Source organism: Vombatus ursinus, unplaced genomic scaffold (genome assembly GCF_900497805.2).
Source record: "Vombatus ursinus unplaced genomic scaffold, bare-nosed wombat genome assembly UNPS02014773.1, whole genome shotgun sequence".
Lineage (NCBI taxonomy): Eukaryota > Metazoa > Chordata > Mammalia > Diprotodontia > Vombatidae > Vombatus > Vombatus ursinus.
The window spans coordinates 10549324-10569033 of record NW_020954551.1 but is presented as its reverse complement, the minus strand read 5'-3'; the positions used below and the strand labels follow the sequence as shown (position 1 = coordinate 10569033).

General features: G+C 40.6%; 1 protein-coding gene across 3 annotated transcripts in view; it reads left to right on the top strand.

The window, feature by feature from the left end:
- Nucleotides 1-19710, top strand: part of ADAMTS9 (ADAM metallopeptidase with thrombospondin type 1 motif 9) — a 195313-nt gene that overhangs the window by 143904 nt on the left and 31699 nt on the right. For all 3 annotated transcript variants that reach the window (XM_027863777.1, XM_027863776.1, XM_027863778.1), the window contains 2 exons: nucleotides 4007-4174; nucleotides 11795-11965. In XM_027863777.1, coding sequence (XP_027719578.1) covers nucleotides 4007-4174; nucleotides 11795-11965 — 339 coding nt within the window. The remainder of the gene's footprint in view (nucleotides 1-4006; nucleotides 4175-11794; nucleotides 11966-19710) is intronic.

Sequence of the window (19710 nt, the reverse complement as noted above, 5' to 3'; positions counted from 1 at the left end):
GAGAATTATTCATAGATAGAGCACCATCGAATGTCAAGTTTGCCAAGATATGTGTTGGATAGTTTAATCCTACTTACTTTTTATGAATGAGTATTTGGTAAATGAAACAATTCAACTTTAACATGGTGTTGGACAAAACATTTTGAGCATGCTTGCATTCTGCCTTGGAGTATATTTTGCTCAGTCTGAAAAGCGTGCTAAGCTCTGTTCCAACAGCACTAAGCTTTTTGACTTTTTCTGGTTTCTGCTACCCATTTTTTTCTGGTCTTTGGTGACGTCTTCATGAGACCACAATTGGTTGGATAATGAGGGACCCAATCAACCAATTATTTAGGAAGAGAAAATTGGTTTGATGGACTGGGTGATGAAACTGAGCCATTCCTAAGCCATTACTGCATGATCTGATGGATAGGGTCATTTAAATGCTGCAAGATCATATTTTTATTTTCCATTCTCATACAGAAATAACCAGAAAAACTAGCTTAAACATACTCAACAACATTAATCTAGCTCGCCCGTCCTGTATGGAGACAACTTTTATCTCAGTTTTCTTTGGAACACCAAGGAGAGCCATTCCTTGCATTCTGGTTACAGAAATATTGACTTCCTTCAGTGCTCTTTTTTCTCTCAAGCTACAAGAATCTCAGACTCTTTTAAGTCATAGTTTCAACAAGCACACAGCATCTCCCTACGATCAGGACATGGGGACTTTGCTTTAGCATGGACATGGAGAGTAGGCACCTCCTTTCTCTCCTCTCGCTTTGGAACCCAGGATTTCAAGACTGGAGGGGGGGACCTTAGTCTTTATCACATGCAACCTCTACAGGTTATACATGATAAAAGTGAAGTTCATGAAAGTGGAATAAATTGAGATTAAGCTGTTGGTTAATGGCTAAATTAGGACAGGGAAGCTAGGTGGTACCATGGTGCATAGAGCACTGGGCCTGGTCAGGAACACCCTTCTTCCTGAGTTCAAATCTGGCCTCAGACACCCACTAGCTGTGTGGCTCTGAGCAAGTCACTCAGCCCTGTTTGCCTCAGTTTCCTCATATGTAAAATGAGCTAGAGAAGGAAATGGCAAATCGCTTCAATTTCTCTGCCAAGAAAACCCTAAATGGGGCCATGAAGAGTCAGACACAACTGAAAAATGACTTAACAACAACAAAACAAAAACCTGGACAAGAGCTCCGTGATTTCCTCAGTCACCAGAATATGCCTCGAAACAAATCCAATGACCAAAAGTGATCTAAATATTATGAGAAGATAGCTGAGGAGAAAATACAACATTACTTAGTCTATTAAGAAATAAAGGCCTAATTAAAAGTAATTTTTTTTATTTTCTAAGAGCTACAGTTAAAAAGTGTATATATGTGGGGGTCCCCAGCTTTTAACATGCATAGTTGGTAACTGCTTTATCTATTTTACATGAGGCTGTGTAGCATAGCAGACAGAGAAAGCTGGTTTCTCCATCTGGAAGACAGTTCAAGGCCTGCTTCTGACACATAATGGTGGTATGATCCTGGGCAAGTTAATTTATCTTTTAGCATTCTAGAGAATTCTCTAAAACTATGAGGTGTTGAAAAGGTATCAGTTGGCAGTAACAAAAGGAGTTTTCTCCTTCAGAAGTTCTATATGCAAATGAAATCACAGGTCCATTCCCCGTCTTTAATATTGTATGTAGTTTCCTTTGTCTCCATAGAAAAAGACATTATTTTTCTATTATAGGTTAATTTAAGCACTAGAGTCAGAAAGAGATAGGGAATGAGAAAGAAGATTTGGAGGGAAGGGAATGACCCTTGAAATCTACTGAACGACATTTTCCCATATTCCTCCTCTTTCTTACTCATTTCACTCCAAAAGGGAAGTAGGGAGGGGCTGATGATATTGAAAATAACACGCAATGAAAACTTGAACCAGCCAGCTTATAAGCAGGCTTTTAATGACTTCTGTAATCCTTAATGAGGACATGGAAGTTGAGGCTCATGGTGCATTCATCTGGGGAAAGCAGTCTCGTAATTCTACAGGAACCTGTCATCTGAAATTCTTGTCCTGGCTCCACAAACCCTTTGATTCCTAAACCTTCCAGAGGAGCCTAAGCTGAAATCAGAGTCCCGTTGCTTGGGGTCGGTCGACATGTCAGACGTGGTCACATTTGAAAGGGTTCAATGAACCTGCAGATTGAGGTGGAAATGAGGGGCCTCACTGAACGAGTTTGGCACTGACTTACCTGCTCAGTGTGCCTCTGGATTCTTAGGGTCCTTTTCTCCTCATTTTCTTCGGATTCCAAACTATAGGCTTTAGAGACTCAGAGCTTTTTTCCTTTGGAAGATGGCTGAGAAGATCCTTTCAGATATTTAACAAGGATGTAGCAAATGTGCATTTATAAAATGGAACCATTACCCAACTCATGAAGCAGGCAGAAGTTCATTCGTTCATTCCTTCAACAAGCATTTATTAAATGCCTACTATGTGCTAGGCCCAGGACTAGGTTCTGGGGTTACAAAGACAAAAACAAAAACAAAACAAAAAGAAACACTTGGAACAGTTCCTGCCCTCTAGACACTTAACTTTTCTTCCTCTTTGAAAAGCAAAGAGAATGAGCAGTTAGTAAGGGACATAAGATTTTCATGTTAGTGTTAGGAGGGACCTTGGAGGCCCTTGAATCTAATCCTCTCATTGTGCAAATGAGAAAAGGCTTGCCCAGGATCACACCGCTATAAGTGTCTGAGGCAGGATTTGAATCCAGGCCTTGCTCTGTCCATTACACCAAAGTGTAATCTTTGATCGAAAGGATTTTCTTATGATTAAAGACGAGTGTTAATCATGCCTCATGCTTGATTGCTGCTGTTTTGCCAAAACTTAAAAAGAAATAAAAGCAATTCCTGTTGGGCCAAGGATTCATTTCAGCCAGGCTTTCAATACGTTCTTTCTTTCATGATAAGAACCAGGGGTTGAGAGACAGCTTGGGGCAGTGGATAGAGCATTGGGTTTGGAAGCCAGAAGGCCTCGCTTCCAGTCACACGCAACCTTGGGCAAGCTGATTAATCCCTTGGAGTCTCTGTTTCCACATCTACAAAATGGCAGAAGTAGCACATGTGGCGCCTACTTTGCAGAGTCATTGAGAGTCCCAAATAGGATAATACCTGGAAAGCACTTCACTATAGAAGCGCTCTAGAAAGGGCAGCTTGGCTTTCTTCAGATGGCCTAGAAGACAACGGGCCCAATAAGATGGTGGGGAAATGGGACTTGTGGCTTTGAGGAGATGTCCTCATTGTTTGTGTCACTGGTTTTTGTGAAACCCTATGCTTCCACACAGCTGCCTACTCTAGATCTGACCACATCACTCCCCCACTCATGTAGTTCCCATGACTTGTTAGTGCTTCAGGATAAAAATACAAATTCTTCTGTATTCTGTTTAAAGCGCTTCACAATTGGGCTCCCTCCTGTACTTCCAGAATTGTTCACTGTGTATAAATTGCATAGATATCTACGTACGTATGCATGTGCTTAGACACCTGCATAGACATACGTGTATATGTGGCTATATGCTCATTGTCTGTGGCTCTCTTTCATGCATGTTGGATTCCAGCCAGAAGGGTCTTCTTGCTCTATCTACCTCCTGTGCAACATTCCATCTCCCCTCTTACCCGTGCCCAAGGGCCCCCTTTGCGTGGAATGCCCCTCCTCTTCACCTCTGTCTCTTAGAAGCTGGGCTCCAATGCACCCCTCCCCCCAACATGAGGCCTTTCCTAATTCCCATCCCAAGCTGCAAATGCCTCTTGTGGACCTGGAAATGACCTTATTTCCTATATATCTTATACTTGCTTTTATGTGTACGTGTTATTTTCCATTATGGAATATAAACTCCTGAAGAGCAGGGACCATCTCCTTTTGTCTTTGTACCCTCAGCTTGTAGCAGCGCCTGGCGTAGTAGGTGTTTACTAAATGCTTGTTGAATGACTGATTGATTGATGAAAAAACCCACTGCCGTTGCTTTATATTCCAGTGCTCTGTCTCTTGTGGTCGGGGTCATAAACAACGAAATGTGTACTGCATGGCAAAAGATGGAAAACATTTAGAGAGTGATTACTGTAAGCATCTGGCTAAGCCTAACGGGCAAAGAAAGTGCAGAGGAGGAAGATGTCCAAAGTGGAAGGCTGGAGCCTGGAGCCAGGTGAGCGATGACTTCTCCTCTCCCGAGTCCATAGTCTTCCTTAGCTGACTCGCTGGTACCAAACAGGGGAGGTGTTGTTTCTTCTGCATGTGGTCTGTGTTGTTCTTCCAAAGAAGGGTGGAAGAGGGAGGAAAACACCTTCAGAAAGTCCCCAATGGTTGGGAATCGACCCAATTTAGAACAGGTAGCCATCTATCTGGTCAGAAGCTGGGCTGAAAGTTCTTTGAACTCCCTCAAGACAGGATTTGCTCAGTAAATGATCAGTACAATCAAGATGAAAGTGGGACTTTACCCTACTTAAGAGAGCAGACCCTTTTTCAAGAGTCTTAGATGTTTCCATGTATATGGGAGCAATTGGTAAGCCAGTTTCAGTCCTCTTTATCTATTCATTAAAGCCGACCCCCTAAAAGAACTATTAGCCTTTACTTGACAACATTTCTGGCTTGATTGTCATTACTTGCATACTTGAAAGTAATGAAGCTCTTTGAAAAGAATATAAGCTTAAACAGGTCTTTTCCTCAATTGATAAGACTTAACAGGATTTTTCTGTACATCAGTAGATGAAAAATCAAATAGGTTGACCTTCCAAGGGCCCCAGGACATAGTCTCTGATAAAGATTCTTTGAGAGGTTACACATTGTTAAACAGGACCTCAAGCATATTTGGACATGACCACATTAACATGGTAATGATTTTGGCATTCCCGGTTTCAAAATGGAAAAAAAAAAAAAGAAATGAACTTGAGAGGTTTGGGTCCCTGGCATTTTTAGGAAATGAGCAAACCTCTTAGATTTTGTAAAACTCCAGCTGTGTCAGATTTTTTCCCCCTAACCCTAACCATACAGCTAACAACTCAGATTTTCTTTTCTACTCATCTCAGGTTTTCTAGCCATCTTCTAATCCTCTTAGATTTTCCATCTCCAACCAGGCCTCCACCCACGTCTGCTCCACTCAAGAAAAATAAACACATGGGTTTGTTCAGTTTCTGTGCAAAGCCCCTTTAATCCTGCTTAAGCCTTTATCCTAGTGAATGATCAATCTATTTTTCAAAAATCGAACATTCAAAGAATCAGCTGATTCTCCTTCAGACAAATTTGGTTCTTACTCAGGTTTCATGGACCAATTGGATTTCAAAGCTATAGTTCACTTTGGTCCATCATTCCTTAATTGTTTTTATCCCCCTAACTTATTGATATACTTGGTTGGTTTCTGGTCTCTGAACCTGGAGAACATTGGTTTAGTCAGAGAGCCAACAGCATCATTATTTAAGATCCCCCATTAATTAGTTTGTTCTCCGTAAAGTTTCATGCCCTGTCACTTTTCCTTATGGTTCACAATTTCTATCCTTAGCTGCATGTTCACTTATTATTATTATTATTTTATAGAAAAGAGATTAGAAGAATCTTTTGCTCATTATTGGTAAACACGGTTAGCTTTATTTCTAGACTCTCTGGGAGGTAAGCAAAAATCTCCCCCACATTTCTGATCATTAGGCTTAACCACTGGGGGATGACAGTAGGTAAAAGGATTACAAGGAGTGTACTGCCCTGGAAAAGAGCTTCACCTGTTAAGAAATGGTGGCTTGTGGAAGTCATTTCTATAGCTAACAAAGTCAACACAGTTATGTAATGGACTTTGGCCCGCTTTATAATGCATTGATTTGATTTGTTGGAATGTATGATCAAAACACACAGGGCAAGCTGCTGTGCAGTGGGAGTCCATTTGTACCCTTTGGGAAAGGGGCTGGAACGAATTAGAGTCCTGTCATGTACGGGGGAAGGTGGCCTGAACACTTGAGGAATATTGGCATGCTAATGAGCTGACCTGAAACAAGTAGTGACTCTCACACTTAGAAAACAAGAGAAACAGTCCCCCTTAGCCTCAGCTCTTCAGAATTATTGGTTTTCAACTGCGGGATTTGGGGCTTTTTTTGTCTGATGTTCATCTGCCGTTCGATGTCGAGTTGAATCATTAGCATAATTTCTCTCCGTGGCAGAAAGTGAGGGTGGTAATAAAGTTTGTAAAAATGCAAGCTTGCAGAATAAGGTCCTGCCTAACTTTAAAATCTACCAAAAAAAAAAACAAAAACAAAACTATTGAGTTTGCAAGGTTTCTGAGACAGAAATGAGGGGAAACAATAGATTTTGAAGCCTCCTGAAAGTTGTTTTGAAATGTTACACATTTAAAAATCTTAAGCTTGAAAAGGAAATGAGCCATTTATAGGAAAATAACTTCATTGCAAGCTCAGTGGCCTCTCTCATCCCTAAAACCTCATACTCATCCTTTAAATTATTTTTTTAAATCCAGGGTTTTGAAAAACAGTTTTCAACCACTTGCTTTGTCCATCACAATGAGTATGGGTAGCACACAATTAGAGCATTTTATTCCTGTGGCACTATGGAAATTTACCATAAATTTTTATTACCTGTATCATTTCTGTGTAATTGTGCTTTCACAAGAATTAGAAAAATAATAGTGATCATTAGTATTTGTAGAATGTTTGGAAGAAAAAATATCATTGGGGTAGGGGAGGGGAACATGTTTCCCACCCCTGAGATTTCATTAGTGTGGCAAATTGCCAATATGGAAACTCTACAATGATGGAGATCAGCAACTCTTCTCTAACTTAGAGTCTTACAGAGCTGCCTTGGAAGTATTGAAAGGTTCAATGACTTCCCATGGTCACATAGCCAGTATGTATGAAGGGCAGGATTTAACCCTTGTCTTTCTGACTCCTGGGCCTGCTATCCATCCAGCACCATGGAAATTCTTAAATTTGTATGTGTCATGGGCCCCTTTGGCAGTCTGGGAATGCCTACGGACTGCTTCTCAAAATAATGTGTTTAAATACATAAAATAAAATATATGAGATTAGAAAAAGAAGTCAGTTATAGTGAAATACAATGATCAAAATATTTTAAGTTCACAGAACCCCGAAACTACACTATCTTGTCTTCCTTGAGGATTCAAAATAGAATATAGATGATTAGGTTTAGGACAACTATTAGAAGAAAACCACTGATAATTTATAAAATGTTGACCCAAAAGCCATCAGAGTATGATTGTACAGACCTCTTGACACAAGCAACATTGATTTATTAATTGTGATTTAAAATTCCTTTAAGGGCCTCTCCTTTTCTGAGATGGAGGCTCTGTCATACATTTATCTTCCCCTCTGCCGAAGCCAAGGAGGCCCCACTTTTGTGTTTGATCTTTGGCAAGGAAATAAACATAGTGTCTACTGTTCTCTTTTTAATTTTCTTTTGTGTGAAAAGGGAACATTCACCTTCCAGTGTGGGGCAAGCAGTGCTCTTGGCCACCTTTTTGGTGGGACAGGGTTTAGGAATCACGTTTTCAAGCAGAGAGCCAAATTCTCATCCACTGAAGTCATGAGGCAATTTGTCTAGTACTCGATAGTGAAGTCTTCACCTTTCTCATTTATAGAGATACAGACTATGTGCCATGGTTGCATCAACACGTGCAGAATGAAAGACTGGAGGAAGACAGCCTATCAGATAATAGGGGCAAATCTTCCTTCCATCCCACCCCTCCCCACACATAGATTCACAGTTAATTGATGTAAAGATTGCCCGGTTTACTTTGACTTTGCTTAAGTTAATTATCTCTTGTCTCTATTAGACTCTTTCGGTATAGGACTAGGCAAGTAAGGGTAGTGAGCAAACAGCTTGGTGCCATGGAAAGAGGGCTAGCTCTGGAACGCTGAAGGCAGAAGTCCTGGTTCAAATTCTCTCCCAATGCTTACTCCCTGTATGACCTTAGAATATGAGTTCATCTACCTGGGTCTCAGTTTCCTCAGATATAAAATGAGAGAGTTGGACTAGATGACCTCGAAGGTCCCTTCCAAGTCCAAATCTATGATCTTCTGACTAGATTGAGGTCCCTTCTCATGTTCTATGATCTTTTGAAAGTCACTTCTAAATACGTTCTCCTTTAAAATTTATTTATTTTTACAAGCACTTATTATCTATTCCTCACACTGCTTCACTCTAATTAAATAAGAAAATCTTGGTAACAAATTTGCCCCTATTGTCCGTGTCTAAAAATCTCTATCTTTCTACATTTTCAATCCATCTTAAGCCCTCCTGCCTCTCTGGCAGAGGGTGGGTTGCATGTTTCTTCTTTGGTCCTCTGGACTAATGGTTGATCATTTCCTGAATTGGAGCTCCAAGGACTCCCAACTCAACATGGTTCCCTTCTAAAAATGTCAATACCCTAATTTATAGGCTCAGGAAATTTAGAGGTCATCTCATCCAGCCTCACATTACAGATGAGGAAATGGAGGCTCAGATTGTTTAAGAATTTCCACGATTCAACTTATTTAAGATTTTACGCAAAAAAGAAAGTCTTCAGGTGTTTTTCTACTTATGATTAATGGGCCTGGAGCCAAAAAAGGATTGCAGAATGGGGACCATGGATTCACAGCTAAAGGTGACCTTACAGTCCATCAAGTCTTCAGACCCCCATTCAGATCTGAGTCCCCTCTGTGCTTTAAATCAAACGTGTTGCTTCCCTCTAAAGCCAGTGATTTAGGGATACCACTGTTGCTAGGTAGAGAATCTGGAGAAATGCACTCAGTTCTCACAGCTCAGTAGTTATGAACTAAAAACAAAATACTTTGCAAACTGCGTCAGTAATCTGTAATGTTAAGAGGATGGCCCTAAAGTATTGCAGTTAGCCTTTCCAGTTTCAGGGCTTTCCTCTGTAAACGAACTGAGAGTTAACAAAAGACACCCCCATCTAGGCAGCAGAATCATGTTAGATCTGTTTGGTTGGTTTTGTTATATTTTTTAATGCCCTTTCTTTAGGAAGGTTTCAGAACTAACGACTGAGAACTCAGTGGGAGCTCAAAATGGACCACCAGTGCCATGGAAATGGTTGTAACAACAAATAGTGTGACACAGGGCACCGCACCTTACAACCCCAACTCTGAAAACATAGCAGAGGCCAGCTGCAATATTCAGCAATTCAGAGCCTGGACCTTTCTGGGCATTTGTAATCATGTCAAATTGTTTCCTACCCATTACTTCTCCAAATGGCTTTGGCATTTTTAAAATATGGCTAATTTTCCCTCTAAAGGTTCACATTCATTCTCTGGACTTTTTGATCTATAGCTAATGTATGGCCATGAAACTGACGAATAGAAATCAACATCTTCCTTGACTTAATTTGCTAAAGCCCAAAATTCCTGTTGTTTCATTTCTCTTGGGTTTTTTTTCCTGCTACTTGATGCATTTTCAAAGCATGAATTTAGGCAAGAATACATTATTCAGCTTATTATCTTCGCTTTATGACCCCAAGTGGATGTTTTCTTAAGGTAGAAGACACTTATCGATCATATCTTAGCATTGGTAATGTACAAGCTACAGACTCGAGTATAGTTGCACCAGAAAATTGGCCTTTGGTAGAGGGATAATCACAAAAACCACTGACGTGAAGAGACGTGGCATGGTATAGTTATCTGGAAGGCTGGTCACAAAGACCTGGAGATGCCTCTGATGCATATTAGTCCTGTGACCACGAGAGAGTCATGGACTTTCCCAATGCCTCCAAGTGTCTGTTTAACGCTATACCTTCAAAGGAAATGGCCACTGAATGTCAGTGAGAGGAGTTTTCATCAAAGGAGTTCCTTTTAATAGTTGAAGTCACAGGTGTGGACTCCCCTCTTTAAAAAAAACAACAGGCATTTATATATTGTTTAAAAATTTGGAAAGCATTTAAAACATATTAATTCCTTTGAACTTCACAGGAATTCTGTTGTAGGTAGTAAAAAGAGGTAGCTTGCTGGAGTGTTAGCATGTATGCCCCTCACCCTCCCAAGTCCTCCCAAAACTCATCATGTTTTGTTTTTTCTTTTAGACTATTAAAACATTTTTAAGGGTTTAGGCTCAGTCTAACAGTAAGTCCTAGGTTAACATTCCTGCCACATATCTGCCGTTTAACAGAAATCTACATAGGGCTTTGGTTGCTATGGATTATTAATCAGACAATTTATCCTAGCACATGACTGCCTTCTGCATTGAAGATGCAATATCCCAATTGAATGGCAGCCAAATGGTTGGTTTTTCGTTTTGCCCTCTGCCTTCAATGGGATTTCTGTCATTGGCAAAGTAGTTACCCTATAGCATGGCCTTAAACACCCACTTCTCAGCAGGCGCTCTGTTTTTGGTAGCACAGACTTCATATCCCTTCATCTCCACCATCCCTGGGGAGTAAAATTGGCTTAAAAAGCCTGATTCTTTGTGTTCCCCAGATGTATTAACTCCCATTTCCATGGTTCAGCCTCAGGTAATGCTATCCATGCTTATTCATAATCTTTGCCCGTTATCCAATTAGCTTTCCTATAAGCCTTTAAAGGCTGACAGCCATATCAGTGTTCACGTGGGAAATATTTGAATAAATTTGGATGCATGGCCAGCCTTCTAAACAAGGGCACTTTTATTGCTAAGTATCTGTAATGGAAAAAAATGATTATTTGGAGGAATTCATTTAGTTATGCTTTATGATGTTTTCTGATAGTGAATTCTCATTAGTCTTACCCAATGATGAATTTTCCTGCATGCTAATTGAAAGAGGATTTTTGCATTGTGTCAGCAGCTTAATTCCATTATTCACGAAGTTCCATTCAGATGTATATGGCCTTAATACATGTTAAACATGTTTGTTAGTGGCAGCCCCATTAAAGAAGGTGGAGATAGCCCTATAGTTTGGCAAACGTTTTTAATGGCCAAGAATGCCCATCCTAATCATATGATGTTTTTCCTTTCTTATTGTCTAAACCTTAATAAAAGCAATCATTCTCATCCTGCTCACAAGTGAGATTATGGAACCTCACCATAAAGAAACCATAAAAAATTAATTTAGAGAAGAGTTAATTGCAGATTTAATGTGTTGTATTGTGAGGTTGGGTCAATAAACTATTTCCATATGATTTACATTATCTCTTCAAGGGCTGAAAACACTTAAGAAAATGTTTCTTTTTTCCTCTCTCCCACCACTCTGGCCTCTTATTATATGCATCCATCTTTGCAAATAGACACCAATACAAGAATGAAATGGGGTGGGAGAACATTTTGCAAGGCAATAGATGAGAAGAGTTACCTTCTACTTACGTGACTATGAAGTGTTCAATAATTTCTTTTAGATTTCCGCAGGTTTTTCTTTTCAAAATAGTTCTATGAAACTCCAGTCTTACCCTATATTTTAATTCTCAAGCCCCCCAAATCCTCAGACACAAATCATTTTTGTTTTTCACTTAATGTAACATCCCCGTTTTTATATTGTGCCGATATTGTCCTTGATTTTTTCCCTTTTCATTCAGATTTACTTCTTAGAGTTTCCAATGACAAAGTGGTTGGGATTTCTTGCTTCAGTATTGACTTCTGGGGCTTGAATATAAACACATAAACCCCAAATTTTGCATTTTTCTAGAACTAAGACACTGTCTTTGATCACTTTCTTTGGAAATGATCAGAAATAGCCCAGATAGTTGAAGGTTTTTCATTAGGAATGTAAGCCTCTTTTCCATCCTGTCTCCTTCCCTCCCCCCCCTCCCGAAAAAAAAATATAAGAAGCTCCCACTTACTCTGTCTGTCTCCTCAGTGCTCCGTGTCTTGTGGCCAAGGAGTCCAGCAGAGGAATGTGGACTGTCGGACTGGAGCCCACAAAACAAGGGAGAGCGATTGCAACCTGTATGCCAGACCTGCATCCGAGCAGACCTGCCACTCCCCGGCATGTCCACTGTATACTTGGAGGACAGAGGAATGGCAAAGTGTAAGTAGAGGGCCGAGGCAGGCAGCTGTCAGACGTCCTTCCCTCTCTGATCCCCACTCCCCACCCCCAATGTCCACCGGCCGGCATCACGTTACTTCTGCTGTGAAGTCCAGCCACTGAGAAGGATGTCGGCTCTGGCTCCAGCAGAGTCCTCTGTCAGACAGCCAGGATTTACGGTACCTGGGGTGAGAGTCCTTTTCATTTTTATACAATGTAGTGATGGTGTTCTGAACATTCAAGTTTGGCTAACTGTGAGGAAAGAGTCCAACTCGTTCAGAAGGAGGGGAGGATGAGAGAATAGATTAAAAGGAGGCGGAGAAAAACCTTTCAACTCATGCTGTCCCATTTTTGTTATAAAGAAGTTCACAGCAGACTTCAGTGAGGTCCCACACAATACTTTTCTTCCTGGGTGCCTCTCAGTGGACTGTTGTGTGGACAACAGTTGTTGTCCCTAAAACTTCAGTTAATTTCCAAGGGTCTGAGAACTTAAAAAAAAAAAAACACAAAAGTATGTGGTCTGAAGTAACTGCTCATCAGAGTCACAATGAATAGACTGTGTTGTTTTGTGAGTTTTTCCACTCGAAGTTAATATTTGGTTTAGGAAAAGTATGGTACAATGGCGAAGAGCATGGACTTTGGAATCAGCAGAGCTTGGCTGAAATTCTTACATCTGACACTGACTACCTGTGTTAGCACTGGGCAGTTTAGTTACCCTCCAGCCTAAGCCGCGGCTTCCTCACCCATACAATGGAGGCGTTGGATTAGGTAACCTCTGGGATCTCTTCTAGATCCATAGTTATGGTCCTATGACCTGGGGCTTGGATCCCAGCTCTGTCACTTACAGCCTGTGTAACCTTAGTCAAATCATACAGAATATCTCTGAAACAATCATATTGCATTATATCCATTATATCCAGCAATTTGTTCTGCCGTTCCCCCAAATGACAGACCCCTACTTTGGAGGAATCTTTATTCTAGGAGAGCTTTTAGAATAAGATGTTACAGGGTTTTTGGAGGTTTACCCAGGAGTAGAGGGAGAAAGTATGTCTTGTGGACTCTTCCATCCCTGAGATCTCATAACAATCTTACTGTTTTCCCTTCCTGAATCTGTTCTTCCTTCAGTTCTACACACACACACACACACACACACACACACACACACACACACACACACACACACCTCTTTTACACCATTTCTACTGATTTTCTCCCTTCTTTCTCACTCCTAGAGAAGCAATTACTTTCTACCTTTTAAAGGTAAAACTTGCCAATTCTTTAGGTACCAAGTATGCAAGGTATGGCTGTCTAGGGTGCTTTCTTATCTTCTTCCTTTAAACCACTTCTTTCCCTGTTAGCACTTGGGATGGGGGGAGGGATTTTGGTATCTCTACTAAGAGTTATGAGGGATAGATGAAATTAAAATTGGTCTATTGGTAAAAGAGGGAGAGTGTGGTGGAATTGTCAGTGGTTTTCAGTCCATTTTACTATTCCATTGTACTCTAGAGCTAGCTATATTTAACAAATCAGGGAGGGATAACTTAGCAAGGTCAGCTCTCCATTTCTTCTTAAGGGCGGTACCAACATGATTGACCCAATGTGAAGAGGAGGAATGCCTCCCTTTGTCTTTCTTTTAACCAGAATATCACCTTGTCTTTCCCTTTGATATTCTAACTTTAGGTCTTTCTCCCTTTTCTCCCCTCACAATTTTCTTCTTTCCTTCTGTTTCTTTCCTTCCTTCTTCCTTTCCTTCCTTCTCTCTTTCTCTTTCTCTCCCTCCCTCCCTCTCTCCCCCCCACAAACCTGCACCAGATTTAAATCCAGCTAAATGTTTCAAGCCCTGAAAAGCAAGCAGGCATTGGGAATGGCTCTAAGCTGAGTACTAACACCTTGGCCAAATATTTTCAATTCTTGAAACAACCGCAAGAATGAAAATTTCAGTCCTCAGTCCATGTCGCAAGTTCCTCTTGAATGCCAAAGAATGCAAATCTTGTCTTGAACACATTAGGCAAAATGATCTCCCTTCCCCTCCCCCCCCACAAACTGAATAAGCCCATGAATTAATTTCGTCTGCAGGCAATGTTTGTTTGTTTATTTGCTTATTCTCCTTTGAAATGATTCCATTTGCTGAGGATAAAAACAGAATGGTCAATGGATCGAGTACCCATGGAGGTCTCCCCCTTGCTCCCTCCCTCACAATATTTTTCAAAGAAGCCAGACAGAGTTTTCTCTAGCACTGAAAATATTAATGAAGCACTTGTTTAGATAAGGACATCAAGCAGACTGACTCTAGTGTTGAATTATCTGACTAGTTTCCTGTGCCATGTATATGCAGGCAGAAGTAGAGGATTTGAGGAAGGTCAGGCTGTGGGCATCACAATGTAGCAGAGAATGAAAGGAACCTGGTGGGAGGGGCACCAGGCAGTAGCCTATTCATAGCCCTTCCAATCCAGTCCAATATTTTTTAAGCACCTAGTATGTGCTGGGTGCTATGCATGGTACTGGGGGTGCAAAAACAAAATTAAAACCTGTCCCTGCCCTGCAAAGGGGAGAGTTAGCAGTATAGATACTAGGAGAGAAAGGTACCCATTGGTAAGCAATCCATAGTGAAGTTTCACATTCAGATCCATAGAGGAGACATGTTCTTAGCCATCCATGATAATGATGAGGATAAAAAGAGAAGAAAAAGAGAAAAAGAGAGAAGTAGAGAATGACATCTAGTTCTGACCTTGGGGTGATTGGGAAGATGATAACATCCTCGAGAATGATAGGAAAAATAGAAAATAGAAAGAGGGGAGGACTTACAAGAAGTGAGAATAGGTTAGTTTGGTCATGTTGAGTTTAAGATGTCCATGGGACATCCAGTTCAATCCATTAATTAGCAAATGTTTATTGAGTGCCTTTGGAGTATGAGGGGACTTTGTTCAAGTTTCCTCTTTACTCTGGCATTAATAATAGCTCACATTTATATAGCAGTAAGATTCACAATGTACTTTATACACATTAGATACACATAGATCATTAAATCCTCTTAACATTATGAGGTTGGTGCCATTATTCTCACTCCTAGTTTGCAGATGAGGAAGCAGAGAGGTGAAAAGCCCTGCCTATGGTCACACCTTGTGCACCTGAGGCTAACTCTGTATGCACATTTCTGCTGACTCCAAGGCCAAAAGCTTTCAACTCTGCTAACTCTCCTTCAGTGATAGGTGGGCATTCAGGAATCATGTTGTTTTTTCCACATGGTTCTTAGGTCTGGGCACTAAACAGTGGCAGTTCTTAAAGTCCACGCATGATGGACTACGATCTGGTGGTGGTTGGAAAAATACTTCTTTATAAGTCACTGTTTAACAACTACCATACAGCTGTTGTCTGCTTTCTGAGTGCCTTGTCCTATCCTTGCTTCCAAGTATTTTTTAAAAAATGAATATGTTTTTGGAAGGAGGCTCTGTAGAAAGGGAAAAAAAACAGCCTTTTTGTTGCCTAAAAAATTATGAAAGCCCAGATTTGTCTTTGTGGGCATTTCTTGGGGTCTTCCACATCCCTTCTTGCTGACAGATGACACGGAGGGGAATGTCAAGAAACATGACAGCCCACACACAACTTCACCTAAACTAGGTGATCCCACCCAGCTTGAGGCTTGTGATTTTCCTGGGTGCCTCATAGTGCAAAGTGGGACTTCCTTACATCTGGGGATAGAACATTTTCTCCATCTCCTGAAAAATCCCACCCCTATGTAATTACACTCTTTTCTGGATCAGCTGATTACCAGAATCTAAGGCATCTGAAAAGGGGCTCTTGAATGATGCTGGAGATCCCCAGAGAGAGTAATTTGTGCATTTCAACGACCACTAGAAAAGGCAGAGGAAGAGATCTATCTACCCACGTCGAAAAGGGAAATACCACCAGGGAAGCATTGGGTTTTCAGACTTCAAAGAAGACATTTGAGGGAAAGGCTATACAATATATAGATCTGGTGAATATTTGTTTATGTGTTTAAACATTTACTTGGCCCTCAGAAAGATTTCTATGAATAATAAACGGTAAGCTGAGAATAAAAAAATGCTCAATTACCTTTCATTTATTGAGAGACTTTTGGCAAGAAGGTTGCCCTCTCTGGCCTCAGTTTCCTCATCTGTAAAATGAAGAGTTTGGGCTAGGAGCATCTGAGGTGGTTTCCAGCCCTAGCTCAGTAATAATCCTCAGTCTGCCTTTCTGGGCCTCAGGTTGACTGTTTGTAAAGATGGCGACTAGACCACCCTTCTGGACACATGAAGCTAATTTGAGGCATCAATTCAAAAGTACTTTGAGCTATTTGAAAGAGAGGTACTTTACTCATTCCTTAAGCTCTCAAGCTGATTTCTTAAAGAAAATTTCCATCACACACCTCCTCAGGAAACTCTGGTAGGATAAAATACAAAGTCCTCTGCTTGGCATTGAAAGCCCTCCGCCATCTGGCTCTAGTCAGTGGTCTATTTGCTGTTTCCCATATATGTGTTCCATTTCCTATCTCACACCTTTGCACAGGCTATATATCCCCAAGGCCTGAAGGAAATAAGGAGGTAAATATGCATTTATTAAGGATCTACAATGTACCAGGCTCTATGCTAAACATTTTACAAATATTATTTGATCCTCAAAACAATCCTGGGAGGTATTTTTTTATTTTACAGTTGGGGAAACTGAGGCAAACAAGTTAAGTGACTTGTCCAGGGTCACCCAGCCAGTAAGTGTCTGAGACTGGATTTAAACTCAGGTCTCCCTGACTCCAGGATCAGCGTTCTATCCATTCCATCACCTACCTGCCTACTGTCTCCTACACTTTCTCCTTACTGTTACCTTAAGGACTCCCTAGGCATAGAAAACAACAGGCAAAGAAACATGCAGGAGAACTCAGGCCATCCATGTTCGTGGGGGCAGAAAGTGATGCAGTTTGTTGGCCATCATATAAATTAAATGGAAAAAAAGAATATGAGATATTCTTGTAAAAATGATGGGGAGGCAGGCTGCTATGGGCCTGGAATATTAGTCAAGGGTGTTTGACCTTTACTCAGTAGGAAAATGGGAGCCATTGAAAATTATTGAGTTGCAGAGAGGTACAATATGAATATTTCTAGATCAATCCATGTGAAAGACCATTCTAACAGCAAAATACAGGATGGATTGGAGAAGGAGAGGGTGTAGGAAGGCAAATCTTTTGGAGAGCAACAGACGAGGAAAGTCCCGGTGGGAGTGAGAATTCATCCATTTAACAAATACTTTTTGAATACCTACTATGTGAAAGGCACTGTGTTAGGGATACGAAGTCAAAAACAACAATGCCTGCCCTCAGGAACCTTACATTCCAACACTGAACTCTAGAAATATGGAATGTATCTTTTATTTTATTACAGAAATTTTCTTCCCCTTCTGCTCTGGTCATAGCTCTCTGCCAACCCAGGTTCCCAAATCCAGAAGAGTTAGGAAGGCCTGTGCCTCTTGGTTACATGCATTTTCTTTGAGTGTATAGTGAAAAGGAAGAAAAAACTCAAATGATTCATTAACCAGAAGAAAAGGGATTTGAAAATCTGCCTAGGGGGCTGGTGATGAGCATTCCAGTAAAATCAAATAACCGAATGTGAATGTTTACAATTTTAATTTTTATTATCATTGGTTTCTATAAATTAATGAGAGGTGATGTGAAGGTGCTATAACTACATCAGAAAAACAGGGATTTTGAGGGAGTTTGTTTATTTGTTTTTCTCCCAGTGCTAAGGAAGGATGACTTTGTTCTATCCACATCTTTTTACCCACAATCCCTTAGAAGCAGATTGACCTTCTGGAGTAGAATGAAGTTAACTGGTTTGTGGGGTGAACCAAACCCACAGCCTCATTCTTCAACCTAATGAGCTAACCAGCCATAGTCAGAAAAGGAAGAAGTCCCCAGTTGAGAGTTTCAAACAATCAATCAGGCAACACATATTAAGTGCCTGCTATACGCCAGACCGTGTGCTGGGTCCTTAGTAGGTGTTTCATTTTGTGAACCGATAAGTTACTGTTTTATGCTTAAGAACTCTGAATCCCAAATTACTCTTAAAATGACAAAAAGAAAAATACAACCATGACATTGAAGTTATAAGAAGGAAATCCCATGAATAGGAATTGCTTTTGGGACCTTAGGGAGGTGCTAGAGTCTCAGAATGCTCATTGTCATCACACAGGACCTGAAAGGCTCTCTCCTAACCCTCCCCCCCCCAAAAAAATCAATTTTCATTATCGGATTTCCAGAAATAATTTTGTATTTTACATTTCTTTATTCCTTTGATTTTTTCCATTTGCTCACTGATTTACGACTAAGGAGCAAAAAGCATTTGTTTTGAATGTTTGAAAATTCATTTTCAGCCCTTGGTCCCAACTGCAAAAGAATTCAGCACAACCTCCTCAGAATATGACCCAATTTCCTCTTAGGGGGCTGTGATTTTCTGCCCACATAGTCTGGAAAATAAAGGCAGGGAAAAACAATCAACCTCACACAGCAGATTATGTGACATCGCCTTGGTTGGCTTCTCTAAGTTTGGGGCCCTTCCTACTGATTGTGGTGTTTTCAAGTTCTTGATGACTGGAAAGCAGTCTTCCAGGCATGAAATTTTCAGCCCATTACAGCAAATGATTCCTTTCACATCAGCGTCCGTGGGCTAATCCAGTTAGTTGGAAATGGTAACACTTTGGAAGCCTTTTACAGCTGATAAGTCCTTTTCCCCATTTTTCAGATTAATAACTGGTAGGGTCTTCTAGCTCCACTTTGAGGAAGTACATTAAAAGGAAGATGTTGCCTGTTAGCATTAGCTGTCCCAGGGAGCTCAGCTCCTCAATTATTTCCTCTTTCTGAATTATGGAATATCCTTGAATCAAGGCAGCCTAGAATTATTAACTATTCACTTGGTCGTATTTTCCAAAGATCCATAATGACATTTCAGAATATCTTTTGGAAATTAAAATGATGCTGGGGTCCTTTCAGGCCAGCTACCAGAATGCCCTAGTCTGAGGGTTCTTCTATTCTATTCTTCTGTTCATTAAAATAATGAATCTCTTTTTGAGTCATGGACCCTTTCGGCTATCTGGTAAAATCCATGGATCCTCTTCTCAGAATAATAGCTTTAAAACATAAAATAAAATAGAGGATTACAAAGGTAACCAAAAGTTAGTGAAAATAAAGGTATAGTTTTTTTCTATACAATTTTATGGACCCCCTCTTTGCCCCTACCTCCCCAGAAATCTTTCCACAGACCTGTAAGACTGTGGATCCCAATGTAAGAACTGTTATTCTAAATCAATGGGTTCTATGACTGAGGAAACGGGACTGAACAGTAGGAAGAAAGAAATTAGCATAACCATAAACTGATATACATTAAGGCAGGTTCCATTTTGGGTTTTTTGGTTATATAGTTCTGGCTCTTGGTTGTGACTCAGGCCTCTATTAATAAGAGAAGGGAAGGAAACAAACATTTATTAAGCACTTACTATGTGCCAGACACTGTGCTAAGTGCCTGACAAATATTATCTCATTTGGTCCTTGTTACAACCCTGTGAGGTGGGTGCTATTGTGATCACCATTTACAGTTAAGCAAACTGAGGTAGACAGAGATTAAATGACTTGCTCACAGTGTCTAATGAGTGTCTGAGACCAGATCTGAACTCAGATCTTCCTGACTTCAGGCCCAGCATGCTATCCACTGTGCCACCTAGATGTCTATCATCATCCCCAGTTT